The sequence below is a fragment of the Euprymna scolopes genome, chromosome 45 (genome assembly GCF_053919585.1).
Source record: "Euprymna scolopes isolate OS-2025 chromosome 45, ASM5391958v1, whole genome shotgun sequence".
Classification (NCBI taxonomy): Eukaryota; Metazoa; Mollusca; class Cephalopoda; order Sepiida; family Sepiolidae; genus Euprymna; species Euprymna scolopes.
In genome coordinates, this window is record NC_136526.1 from 61,753,862 (window position 1) to 61,768,207 (window position 14,346).

Consider the following 14,346-nt stretch of genomic DNA (forward strand, 5'->3'; position numbering starts at 1 on the left):
GATGTTCAGAAAGTGGTCATGGGTCAAAGACATCGATTTTGTAGTTTAACGTGTCATTATCTCAATTATAGTTCTGGATTATCAAATAATGTTTTGTATAACTTTTGCCATGAAAAATATCCAGGAAAAGCCACATGTCTTGTTGTGTTCGTAATTATATAGACATATTAACGTTATATGTTTCTTTATAGTGAACAAGTTATAATAACATATTTCATCCATATAAAAAGTATTAAGAGAGGATTATGACGTTAACTGATACAAAAAAGTGAGGAGAAATAAGCAGACATCGACATATTCGATGACATCGAAAATCCACTCTTTTCTCACGATTGGAAAACTAATGCAAACACACAGGCATTTTATGCAATATGCAATATCGCGTTTAATTCAAAAGTTCAGTCCAGCAACGACAACGAGCAGTACATTCCATTCTAGGAAATTTAGATGAAATCCAGACAATTTATAAACTACAATATGCAGATTTTCTTTCAATAAACAATTCTACCAAGATATTTTACTTCAGCCAATAAAATTCTATTCTTCGCTTTTTCTTCTCAATCTCACAATGAGGTCAGTGTAATGAGTTTTTCTGAAAAGATTATTCAGTTTCGTAAACATTGTTTCAAACAGTAAATGCTTTACTTGTCAATATTACAAATGCAATTTTATCTGTGACATGTAAAAACCGAACAATAATTTCCCTGGTTTTAAAAATGAGTTTTGTTCTTTGCATTTTTTACTCCTACTACTCTAGTGTTTTAAAAATCATTTTCTCTTCTTATCATCTGTGTAAGTTAATTGATGATTATTTGTACCTTTTTTGTTATGCAGCTGAATTAGATGGATTCGTTCAGAAGATCATGAAGAAATATGGTCGACGTGTTCTGCTACATATGTGGAAACTACACCATTGCTCCAAATGGGAAACCAGTTACAAGTTTCATAAAGTGTGATGATCAAGCTTATTTTGGTATTAAACTTGGTGACTAGGATAAAGTTTGGGCGCCACATATGGTGTGCAAGGCATGCACCGAGAGTCTGCATGGGTGGACACATGACAAGAGGAGTCTGAAGTTTGGAATTACCACAGTTTGGAGGGAGCCGACAAACCATGTCACTGACTGCTTCTTTTGCACTGTTGCTTTGACTCAGATCAACAGAAAGAACCGGGACAGCGTCAAGTATCATGATCTTCAATCAGCACGTCGTCCTTGTGATGAAATTCCAGTGCCTATCGTTTGAGAATATCCAGACATTAGTGACGAAGATACCTCCAGTTTTAAAGGACAAGAAGAAGAAGAGGTTTTTGAAGATGATGCTCCACATCCATTGTCCCAAAAGGAGTTGAATTATTTAATTCGCGACCTCAGCTTGTCAAAGAACTCTGCTAAATTGTTGGCATCTAGATTGAAGAAAAAAATCTCCTCTGACATTGCTAACATAACCTTCTTTTGCAAAAAGTATAAAAAATATATGTTTTTTCTGAAGAAACAGATTTGGTGCAGATATTACGCAGCTTTTACTTAAGCTTAGGTTGCCATTGAGAGCATCAAGCGATCTATGAAATGTGTTCTGTTACACAACAGCAACAAATTTGCCTGTGTACCCATCGTTCATTTGACTGAAAGAGAAGTATGAAGCGGTGAAGTATGTGTTGGAGAAAATTAGTTATGATCAGCATATGTGGTTTATTAATGTTGACCTAAAAATGGTGAACTTTTTGTGGAACAACAGTCTGGCTTCAACAAGTAGACATGTTTTCTGTGCACGTGGGAGAGTACGGACCGTGCTCAATTTTACACGAGGAAGAACTGGCCTGTTTGAGAGGAGGTGGTGCCTTACAAAGGTATAGTGACTGTTTCACTTACTTGTGCCAGGCTTTTCCATGATTAACCATGGAGAATTTAAAGCTGGCATCTTTCACGGTCCTCAGATTTGTCAGCTCATTAGAGAGTTCAAAAACTTAATGAACGAAGTGGAACTGGAAGTATAGAAGGCATTTGTTCTGGTAGTGAAGAACTTGTTAACAATAAGGCCAGCAATTACACAGAACTTGTCAAAAACATGCTGATTACTTTCAGAAACCTGGTCTGCAACATAAGCATCAAGATGCGCTATTTTCACATATGGACCAGTTTCCTGAGAACGTGGGTTAAATGAACAGGGAAAGAGGTTCCATCAGGACATGAAAGAAATGGAAACAAACTATCAGGGTTGCTGAGACGCAATCCTGATAGCTGACTACTGTTGGACTCTGAAGCATCCCAGGAGTTTGAAGAAATGCAATTTACGTTTATTTACTTTTATCAATGTCCACCATTCAGTTTACAGCAATCGATATTTCCATCAGTTAATCAATATATATTGTTGGACAAACATTTTCTTTCTTAAAAACCTTACTTAGGATGATGAAGTATGATGCATATTGATGAAAATGAGCTGATAATGCAACAAAAATATAATCAATCTTTTCACATAGTCTGATTTTTTCCAAATCAATATTGCATGCAAACCTGACCTGATGGAGAGAAACGGATGCTATTTCCTTATCCGGCAGTGCAACAATAAATCACTTGTATAAATCTAGACAACATTCAAAAAGTAAAAAATTATTCTCCAGTGTAATCCACTTTCAGAGTATATTGTATAAATCACGAATTATATAAAAAATATTGTTTCATTTTTTGGAAACATAAATATCTGGAAGAAAATAGACAAATTAACCAACAGAAAAACTGCACAAATTCTCTATGCAAGTTGTGTTATATTTTTTTTAATTGTTCTGTAATAAAAGTATAAAAAGAAATATAATTTTTACAAATCATCATTTTCTCGCATCAAATAAAAATTGATTTCATATACTCTTCTCACCGTTGCACATTAGGCTTGGCTTGATCAAGCAGTCTACCAAGGCTCTCGGCAGGTATAGTGAATGCTTCACTTACTTGTACCAGGCTTTTCCATAATTAACCTTCGCCTTTTATTCTCAATCTCACAATGAGGTCATGTAATGAAAGTTCTTAAAAGATTATTCAGTTTCGTAAACATTGTTTTAAAATGTAAATGCTTTACTTGTGCATATTACAAATACAATTTTGCCTTATGACATGTAAAAACCGAAAAACAATTTCCCTGGTTTTAAAAATGACTTTTGTTTCTTGCATTTTCTACTCCTCCTACTCCAGTGTTTTTTTTTTGTTAAATAATTTTCTTTCTTGTCGTCTGCGTAAGTTAATTGATGACTAGTTTTGTTATACAGGTGAATAAGGTGGATTTGTTCAGAAGATCATGAAGAAATATGGTCGACGTGTTCTGCTACATATGTGGAAACTACACCATTGCTCCAAATAGGAAACCAGTTACAAGTTTCATAAAGCTTATTTTGGTATTAAACTTGGTGACCAGGATAAAGTTTGAGCGCCACATATGGTGTGCAAGGCATACACCGAGGTGCTGCATGGGTGGACCAATGACAAGAGGGGTCTGAAGTTTGGAATTACCACTGTTTGAAGGGAGCCGACAAACCATGTCACTTACTGCTTCTTTTGCACTGTTGCTTTGATTGCGATCAACATAAGGAACCGGGACAGCCTCAAGTATCCTGATACTCAATCAGCACGTCGTCCTATTGTTTATTGTGATGAAATTCCAGTGCTTATCTTTAGAGAACATCCAGACATTAGTGACGAAGATACCTCCAGTTTTAAAGGAGATGGAAAAGAAGAAGAAGAAGAGGTTTTTGAAGATGATGCTCCACATCCATTGTCCCAAAAGGAGTTGAATTATTTAATTCGCGACCTCAGCTTGTTAAAGAACTCTGCTGAACTGTTGGCATCTAGATTGAAGGACAAAAATGTTATCGCTGACATTGCTTGCATAACCTTCTTCTGCAAAAGGCATAAAAAATACCCCCGTTTTTTCTCTGAAAAAAAAAACAGACTTGGTGTACTCTGCAGCCATTGTGCAACTTCTGTTTTAGCTTGGGTTGCCATAGTACGAACCCAAAGATTGGAGAATGTGCGTTGAGACCGGCAAGCGATCACTGAAATGTGTTCTGTTACACAAATGGCAAAAAATTTGCCTCTGTACCCATCATTCATTTGACTACACTAAAAGAGAAGCATAAAGCGGTGAAGTATGTGCTGGAGAAAATTAGTTTGATCAGCATAAGTGGTTTATTAATGTTGACCTGAAAATGGTGAACTTTTTGTGGAACAACAGTCTGGCTTCACCAAGTAGACATGCTTTCTGTGCATGTGAGATAGTAGGGACCATGCTCAGTTTGACACGAGGAAGAAATGGCCAGTTTGGGAGGAACTGGTGCCTTGCAAAGAAAGGAACATCATCAATGACCCTGTGGTGGATAGAGATGGAATACTCTTCTTACTGTTGCACATTCGGCTCAGCTTGATCAAGCACTTTACCAAGGCTCTCGGCAGGTATAGTGACTGCTTCACTTACTTGTGCCAGGCTTTTCCATAATAAACCATGGAGAATTTAAAGCTGACATCTTTAAATGTCCTCAGATTTGTCAGCTCATTAAAGAGTTCAAAAACTTAATGAACAAAGTGGAACTGGAAGCATTGAAGAACTTTCTTGTTAACAATAAGGCCATCAATTACACAGAACTTGTTAACAATAAGGCCATCAATTACACAGAACTTGTTAACAATAAGGCCATCAATTACACAGAACTTGTTAACAATAAGGCCATCAATTACACAAAACTTGTTAACAATAAGGCCATCAATTACACAAAACTTGTTAACAATAAGGCCATCAATTACACAGAACTTGTTAACAATAAGGCCATCAATTACACAGAACTTGTTAACAATAAGGCCATCAATTACACAGAACTTGTTAACAATAAGGCCATCAATTACACAAAACTTGTTAACAATAAGGCCATCAATTACACAGAACTTGTTAACAATAAGGCCATCAATTACACAGAACTTGTCAACAACATGCTGACTGCTTTCAGAAACCTGCGCTGCAACATGAGAATCAAGATGCGCTATTTTCACATATGGACCAGTTTCCTGAGAATTTCGGTTCAATGAATGTCGTACAGGGGAAGAGATTCTGTCAGGACATAATAGAAATGGAGACCAGCTATCAGGGTTGCTGGGACGCAGTAATGATGGCTGACTTCTGTTGGACTCTGAAGAGAGACCTTCCTGTTGCTAAGCATTCTAGGAGTTCAAAGAAACGGAAGTCCAAACCCTGAAGTTTGAGCAATGGTGACGCAACATGCAATTTATGTTTACTTACTTATATCAATGTCCACCATTCAGTTTGCAATAATTGAAATCTCCATCAGGTAATCAAAATATATTGTTTAATAAATATTTTTTCTTAAAAACATTACTTAGGATGATGTAGGATGATGCATATTGACGAAAATGAGCTGATAATGCCACAAAAATGTAATCAATTCTTTCACATGGTCCGATTTTTTTCAAATCAATATTGCACACAAACCTGACCTGATGGAGAGAAACGGATGCTATTTCCTGATTCAGCAGTGCAAAAATAAATCACTTGTAAAAATCTAGACAACATTCACAAAGTAAAAAATTGCTTTCCAGTGAAATCCACTTTCAGAGTATATTGTATAAATCACGAATTATATAAAAAAATATTGTTTCATTTTTTGAAACATTAAAAATATCTGGAAAAAAATAGACAAATTAACCAACAGAAAAACTGCACAAATTATCTATGCAAGTTGTGTTATATTTTTTTTATTGTTCTGTAATAACAGTATAAAAAGAAATATAATTTTTACATCATTTTCTCGCATCAAATAAAAATTGATTTCATGTAAGTCCGAAGGTTCAGTCATAAATTTTATAAAATGTTCAAATTATATTATTTTTCTGTCATAAAAAACGATTTTATCAAAAAATGTCCATATTTTCATTTCATGTAAAAGTTATTCAGTTTTGTATTGGTTGAATTTCTATAAAATATTTTCCAAATCTTTACAATAACATTATTTTCCAATCGATTATGTCTTAGAAACAATTTTCTTTTATAAAATAGAATAAACGAAATGCTTGTTTCAAACATAAAATAAATGGAACAGAAAATTACAATTTCTCTATGCAATATCAATAGTATGGGCATTAGTTTCATGCTAATATTCGAATGTATACAACAATCACACACTGGGAAATGTGTTCGACTGTATTGCAACATAAAGTTATTAAAATATGTGATTGCTTTGTAGCATCAGAATATTAGATGCATTTGATAGAAAGAACCACATAATGTCTGTAATAGGAAAAATTGAAAGGTAAACGTTTTATAAAATATGATTTTGTTTATAATAAATATTTGCGTGCAGCATATTGGATTCTGTGTAAAAGAGACGTTTAAAAGATTACTATCAAGTAATGTTTGCATGTGCTTCCTTATAAAAGAGCCACATCGTCACAAGAATATAGTTTCTCTATATTGTTTTTGTTTTATTTAAGCCGAAGCCGAAGTTCTCAGAAATAAAGGGGCCCAGTACTGGGGGGGGGAACTCTATATGAGATACAAAGACATTCGATTATCTCATTAAAATTCTTTATGTCTAAAGCTCTAGCATAGAAATTGAATTAAATATAATTTTTCTCTCCTCAATTAACCATTTTCATATGATGTAGCCCATCTTTTGTTTTGGTTCCTTGGTCTTACTGGATGCAAGGACAATAATTTATCTAGTCTGGTGGAGTATCCAGCCTTGTGCTAATACTTGAGGTAACATCACTTGGAAAAGTGCCTGATTCCTCATAAGAGCTATAGGAAGATCTTATTTGGTCTGCTAATATAACATAATTTTGAATATTTAGTCAGGATTTACTTTTAGTGAAAAATCTCATCATGCAAGTTATGACAAACCCCTGTACAGAGAGACCTTAGACAATTAAGGATAGTGTCTCGCAGGATTTCTTTTTTTTTTTTCATTTTTTTCGTCTTTTTCTTCTAGAGGGGGGACTTACAACCAGATGTCTAACATTTACCCTTATTTTAGTGAGTCCAACCAAGAGATCTTTTCAGGATTTTTGCCATCCCTTTCAGTGCAATCGTGTGTATTTCACTTGCACTTGGTTCACCGGGTATGCTTGCTATGTTCTTTTTAAAGTTCTTTTTCATAAGCCCAGTTGCTCCTATGATGATTGGTATAATTGAAACGTCTTTTAATTTTCAATTTCGTTTCATATCATACATGTCCTTGATAATTTGTTATCTTTTCCCTCTCAGCTCTGTTAAGCTCTGTATCATTCGGTACACTGACCTTTATTATGGTCGCTTTTTTGTTTGCTCTGTCCCAAATCGCTATATCTGGTTTAACAGCTGCATTTTCTAGATATGTACCAGTAGGGATTATGTAGTCATAGTGAATGGTGTAGTTGTCATTCCCAACTGTTCGTTCGGGTATATGTTCCCAGGATTTTTTACTACACTGAATGTTTAGTTTCTTACATATCTTCCAATGAAGATATTTCCAAACTCCGTTATTGTGATCTGTATAATAACCATCTCTAAATAGGACTTTGCAACTAGAAATCAGGTGCCCACACTCTCAACCTCAGTGTTGCAGAACCTGCATTTATTATTGTTGCTTAGACCACTCATCTTTTTGAAAGCGTTTGTCATGAGGCTCTCGTCTTGTGCAGCCAATATCAACCTCTCTTGGTTGTAATGGAGTGATCCTCTTTTGAGCCAGTCCAGGGAACCATCCCTATCGATATATTCTTGGAATACTTCAGTCGGTAGGTATTTTGCCCGTTTATGGTTGGCCCATTCTTCTGTTTTAACACTATGGAACTGGCGAGTGTATTTTTTTTGACTGTTGTGGGCTATGTCAGTGGAAGACTTGTTTGGGTTTTCAGCATCATTTGTAAGGCAATCCTTTCCAAAATGAGTGGCAAGTTGTATTATAGATGTTGTACAACTTGCTCGGTTCTCATGATGATCATTAATTTTCATCAGCTTGGGGTTACAGGAACTGTACTGACCTATGCTGACGATTGTGGCTCTGTGTTGATGATTGACTTTCGAGAGTCCCATACCTCCTTCTCACCTGGGTAGGTACAAACGAGGCATGCACTGATTTCGATAAATAACTTTGTACAAGGTTAACATTTTCCTTGTCTTTGTGTCAAGCCATTTTGTCTTTCAGAGGCCAATCAATAATGCAAAACTATATGTTAGTACTGGCATGGCAAGTTGGTTAATTGCTGTAACTTTGTTCTTGGTAGTGATTTCAGTTTTGCAGATTTTCCAACCAAGAGATCTTTTCAGGATTTTTGCCATCCCTTTCAGTGCAATCGTGTGTATTTCACTTGTTAGTGATTTCAGTTTTGCAGATTTTCCTTACCCTGCGTATATATACTTGGCTTAGTTTCTCTCTCATCTTTGAATGCTGGATGGATTCATTTTCATCAATGCCGAGGTATTTGTATGTTTCCTGTTCATTTAATTCTGATTTCACTACTTTCATCGTGGTGTATGTTTTCAGTGGATATCTTCTTGCCAGCTTTCAGAGTACGCTTAGCACACTTATCCAACCCGAGCTTCATTTTGATGTCATTGGAAAATGTGTGAATAATTTTTAGTAGATGATCTACATCCTTTTCTGAGCTAGCATAGAACTTAAGATCATCCATGAAAAATAAATGGTTTATTGCTTTGAAAGATTTCCTTTGGCGGCTGTAGCTTAGATTATATGCACCTTGGCAGTTCTTTAGGAGTTTACTGAGAGGATCAATTGCAAAGCAAAATAGTAGAGGAGATAAAGTGTCTCCTTGGAAGATTCCTTTTTTTATTTTTATATTTGCAATGGATATCCTTCCCCCGCTATGGTTTAAGGTAATGGATGTTTGCCACTCCTTCATTTGGGCAGCTAGAATTTCTTGTATGGTCGGGTGGATCTTGTATAATTTGAGGCGTTTTAGTATCAATGAATGGGGTACACCATCAAATGCTTTCTGATAATCTATCCATGCTATATTTAGATTCCTTTTTCTTTTCCTGCAATCTTCCAAAATGGTCTTATTGATGAGCAATTGATCTTTGGTTCCTAGTTCGTTTTTCCTGCATCCTGTTTGTTCTTCCTCAAGATAATCTCCGGATGAAAGATGCTCATATATGTTGTCAGCTATTGATCCAGTAAATAGCTTGTAAGTCAGCGATATTTGCTGGGATCTTTGGTTTCCCCGCTTTTAACTATTAAGCTTGTATCGCCTTTTAATAGCCATGATGGTGTTGCTTCATAAGCTTTCAGCATTTTGGTGAAACATCTGCTATAATGATCATGCAATGCTGTTAGCTGTTTTAACCAGAAGTTGGATATGTTGTCGATGCCAGGTTTCTTGTAATTTGAAGCTTGTGCCAGCTTTGATCTAATTTTATCTGGTGTTAATTCTGGCTCTGGCATTTCTCTTTTGTTTTTATTTGCATTAATAATATCCCAAATCCACTTGGCCTCTTGGTTACGTACTTCCTCTTTTTCAAATAAGGGTCTCCAGTAATCCTCTAATTCCTGTTTACATGGGGGATCTTTGATTTTAATTTCTTCCCTTATTAGATTCTTGTAGAAAGTTCTGGGATTGTTTGTGAAAAACTAATTCTGTGTCTTTGCATTAATCTTTGCCATGCGATGCTTAATTCTTTGGGCAAGCCTGCGATTTTGCCTTCCAATTCCTTCATTATGTTTCCAATATTTTTACAATTTGTTTGAAGTTTGGCACAGATTCTTTTGACAATGTTTTTGAGCCTACCTTCCACCGTGGGATTCTTCATGAACTGTTTTAATTGGCTAAGCTACTTTCTACAGGTGTTTATTTGTTTTAGCAGCTTGAGTTTTCATTATGATCTTGCTTTGATTACATTAGATTTTTTGTATGTTTGGTGTTTATTCGGGGGAAGTATTTTCTTGCTATAGTCCAGCTGCGTATGTGACATTATTTAGCTGCCTAAGGTCTATTTCTTCGGGAACAAGCCTTATAAGTGCAATATTCACTTTTATGATCAATGACTTAAAGAATCTTGAGGCTTGTATTTTAGGTAACCTAGGCCTTTCTTCCATGCTGATATTGTTGACTTTTTCTATTGTTACAGTCTTCTTCTATTTCCAGCTGCTCATCATTCTGGAAGCAAAACACAAGATGGAGTTATTCTCGGTGAGGGAGTTATTTCACATGTTGATGGAGATGCAGATGTGTTATCTGCTTTATATTTGGTAGGATACAGAATAGGTTTCTCTAGTGGGTTAGCATGTAGGGCTGTTATTTCATCTCTCATGTATTTTAGTTCTTCCTCATTAAACATTCGTTCTTTTAAAATATTATATTTTTGAGAGGTTAAATTACTAGGTGGGATATTCTTTTTCCATGGACAAAATAGATTTCCCTCCAGGTTTCTGTCTTGCATGTGAATGACCAAACTGTTTCTTTATAAAAGAAAAGTGCATACTTCACAATATAAGTTTCTCTCTAGTATGAGTTTGCTTATGTCGCAACATGTGGTGTTTCAGTGCAAAAGAAGAGCCACATACTTCACAAGAATATGGTTTCTCTCCAGTATGTATTCGTATATGAATGAACAAGTCGCGTTTCCTTGAAAAAGAAGTGCCACATACTTCACAAGAATATGGTTTCTCTCCAGTATGTGTTTGCATATGTTCCAACATGTGGTGTTTCAGTGCAAAAGATGAGCCACATACTTCACAAGAATATGGTTTCTCTCCAGTATGTGTTCGCATATGAATGATCAAGCTGCGTCTATATGTAAAAGGAGTGCTACATACTTCACAAGAATATGGTTTATCACCAGTATGTGTTCGCATATGTTGCAACTTTGCATATTTATGTGCAAAAGAAGAGCCACACACTTCACAAGAATATGGTTTCTCTCCAGTATGTGTTCGCATATGTCCCAAAATGTGTTGCTTCTGTGCAAAAGGAGTGCTGCATACTTCACAAGAATATGGTTTCTCTCCAGTATGTGTTCGCATATGAATGACCAAGCTGCGTTTATTTGTAAAAGATCCGCCACATACTTCACAAGAATATGGTTTCTCTCCAGTATGTTTTCGCTTATGAATGATTAAGTCGGGTTTCCTTATACAAGAAAAGCCACATACTTCACAAGAATGTGGTTTCTCTCCAGTATGCGTTTGCATATGCCTGGCTAAACTTTGTTTACTTTTTAAAGAAGAGCCACATACTTTACAAGAATAAAGTTTTTCTCTAGTATCTGATTTAGTGTTCATTATTTAAGTTAAAATATTTATAAGTTTTACTTGAATTAGTTTCTTTATATTTTTATTTTTCTATTTTAGAATAAACAGAATGAATAGGAATGATTTTCGTCAAAATGTTTTATTGATTTAAAATTTAGTTGATCATTTGCAAATTTATATTTCTGTCATGTTTAAATGAAATATATTTTACGTTTGTATGTATATATATATATATATATATATATATATATATATGTATATATATATATATGTATATATATATAGAGAGAGAGAACTATGTGCACAGATGATCAGGTCTATGAACTTCACATTTACAGAGCAATCAAAACGGAAAATATCTGATAAAGACGTAGTTATTTCCAAAAGTGCAGACAGACAAACGGACGAACTGACCAAAGGGCGAACGAACGAAGATGAATTTACAGGTCCACCCTCCTTTTGTCGGGTAAGTAATACACTGATGTATTTCATTAGCAATTGGTAATAATTGAGTAAGTATCCATTTCATTTTTTTGCTTATTCATACAAAATTTCATTCATGTAATTTTCTGTACCCTTTAAGAAAAAATATTTCTATGCGGTAATCTCTAATATTAAATCTACTATCACTTTCTATGTATTGATATTTGATATAATGCAACTACGTATCAATATTCCATGTTACATAATTGAACAGTTTGTATTTTTGCTTCTTTGGATATGATAAGGTGAAGTATATCTTTTAATTATTTTATTTTATGCTTATATCACTTCTCGTAAGAAATGAATCTCCACTCTCACGTTTACTTACACTTCTGAAGTACGAAACCTATTTATTGGCTACGTCACATTTGTATGAATGCTGAACTTTACAATTGCTTCAACATAGTGAAGCGCGAAAAGAAATGCTTAGATTTTATAGGATGAAACAGCGTGTAAATGATATCCAAAATTAATAGTGATCAGTATTATTTAAGTAATAGAATACAACATAAAACCTATTCAAATTCGGTTTTATAACTTACAGAGATAAGTCATCAAAAGAGTGAGCAAAATAGCTTAATTGTTTATCTTATGTGACATTTACACTTTACATAAATAACGGACTGTATGTAGTTTTCCCTATTAGCAGTTAGTTTCTTTTCAATAATGTCGATGCCTGAAATAATGAATTTATTAACATCCTCATAAGTGTATTAATCATATGCACTCAAAAGTACATTAGGTTTATGCATTTTTGACAATTATTCCAACGAGTGTTGCATTTATTAAGCCTAAAGGTAGGGGAAATACATAGTTATTTGTAAAATGTTTGTTTTTATATGATCATAAAATTCATTTCACATGAAAACGTTTTTACAATATGTTAGACTTTAAATAAACAGATTGATGAATATTGAATACATATTTTTACATTTTATTGTTTCAATTAAAACACGTTTTTAATGTAAGTGATGGCGTTTATATATATAAAAACTATAATATATATACAAAATATATGCCTCTCTGTGTGCCAGTTTACTATAAAACCAAACGAATCAACATAAAATCGATATTTGATGTAAATTGATTTATGAATACTAAATTTGATTATATAGAAATCATTTTCTGTGTATTTTAATGGATGGTTCTAATAAATCAACCATTTTTGTGGCTCATTATTAAAATCTTATATGAATTTTTATTATTGACTGAATTTATAAAACTGAAAATAAGTCATACACACTTGCAATAATTATTTCATCTAATACAATATTTCATAAGCCTAAGAATAGAAGAAATACATACTCAGTTGTCAGGGTTTGTCCATGTATTTTCATAAAATAGAATTTTATGAAAGAAAAACCTCTATAGTTAAGTAGGATATGATTTCTCTTGGTTTTCGACTTTTAATTCTGTGCAATTTTCATTGTATTTATTGCTGGATATTCTGCAAAATGAAATAAAAACAAATTTCATTAAACAATATAATTTTATACATGTTCTTTGCGAAGTACTAATATGTTCAGGTGTATACACGATTACTGTTTAAGTGGATAAATTAGAGATAAATGTCAGAATTGTGATCTAAAGGCACAATTAAATAATAATGCACAATTTTTTTTTTTAAGATGTCCCTAAATTCATCTTTGGTTAAAGTAAAAATATACGAAGGATATTTGTTGCAATACTTATCCATGCAGACAATGAATTCTTTCTCATAAATATTAAACTAAATATTCACAAAAGCTTCTTTAGTAATTTTCAAAATTTAATTTTTTTAAATGTACAACATTTTATAACTGATAAAAAGAAATGAACGATTTGTTAGAAGACAACAATATTGTATTTATGATTTGTATTTTGAAACACTTTTTTTTACTAATGTTTCTCGATGCAAGAAATAAATCTAGCAATTTTCCTAATGATTTTTGTTCAACAATGCAAATAAACATTTGAAAATTCTAAGAAATTGAAGAATATAAAAATCACCATAATTTCTTTGATATGCCTAAAAACATAGCCAAATAAAAATCATTCATTTTTTTTTTCATTATTTAGTGCAGGTAAATATAAAAACTAATGAAATATATTATGACATGAAAAAGTTGAGAAAAAGCATGGGAAAAGAATTGCCAGATTTATAACCTGCATATAAGATATTTCCATTTTTTCTGTACTAAATATTTTTTTAATAATTTTACTTAAATAAAAAATGAATGATTTTGAAGAAACAATGAAAATGTCTCAAATTTATGAAATAGTTTTATCCATATTTATAATAACATTAAGTGAAAGGTTACAAATATAATAAACCGTCATTATTGATGAGAAATATTTTTGCACATTTTAATAAAATATTAAAGAAACATAAATTATAATATTTGTATTTTTATAACTTGATTACTTTATTAAAAATAGTTTTATTTATACACATATACAAATTGATTATCATTTAATTTTAGATTTTACTTTAGTTAATGAAATTCATTTTTTTTTATTTATATATTTATTTTTTTACACGGTGGTCACCACTTATCAAGGCCCAGAAGCCACTCAGGGATAAGGGTTATTGCAAGTACAGTACGTTAGTGTGGAGATTTGATGAAGTGTTTACTTAA

The 14,346-nt window shown here is 33.3% G+C and overlaps 2 protein-coding genes and 1 long non-coding RNA gene across 4 annotated transcripts in view; 2 read left to right on the forward strand and 1 right to left on the reverse strand.

Annotated features, from left to right (window-relative positions):
• Positions 1-5,844, forward strand: part of LOC145269815 (uncharacterized) — a 41,726-nt gene extending 35,882 nt beyond the window's left edge. The window contains exon 2 of the mRNA XM_080125532.1: positions 835-5,844. Coding sequence (XP_079981658.1) covers positions 4,563-5,069 — 507 coding nt within the window. The 5' untranslated portion in view covers positions 835-4,562 and the 3' untranslated portion in view covers positions 5,070-5,844. The remainder of the gene's footprint in view (positions 1-834) is intronic.
• LOC145269818 (uncharacterized) overlaps positions 1-14,346 on the forward strand; it is a 343,013-nt gene that overhangs the window by 114,972 nt on the left and 213,695 nt on the right. The gene's annotated exons all lie outside the window — the stretch shown is intronic.
• Positions 6,492-14,346, reverse strand: part of LOC145269817 (uncharacterized) — a 114,630-nt gene continuing 106,775 nt past the window's right edge. For both annotated transcript variants that reach the window (XM_080125534.1, XM_080125535.1), the window contains exon 3: positions 6,492-13,175. In XM_080125534.1, the coding sequence (XP_079981660.1) occupies positions 10,478-11,275 (798 nt within the window). In that variant the 5' untranslated portion in view covers positions 11,276-13,175 and the 3' untranslated portion in view covers positions 6,492-10,477. The remainder of the gene's footprint in view (positions 13,176-14,346) is intronic.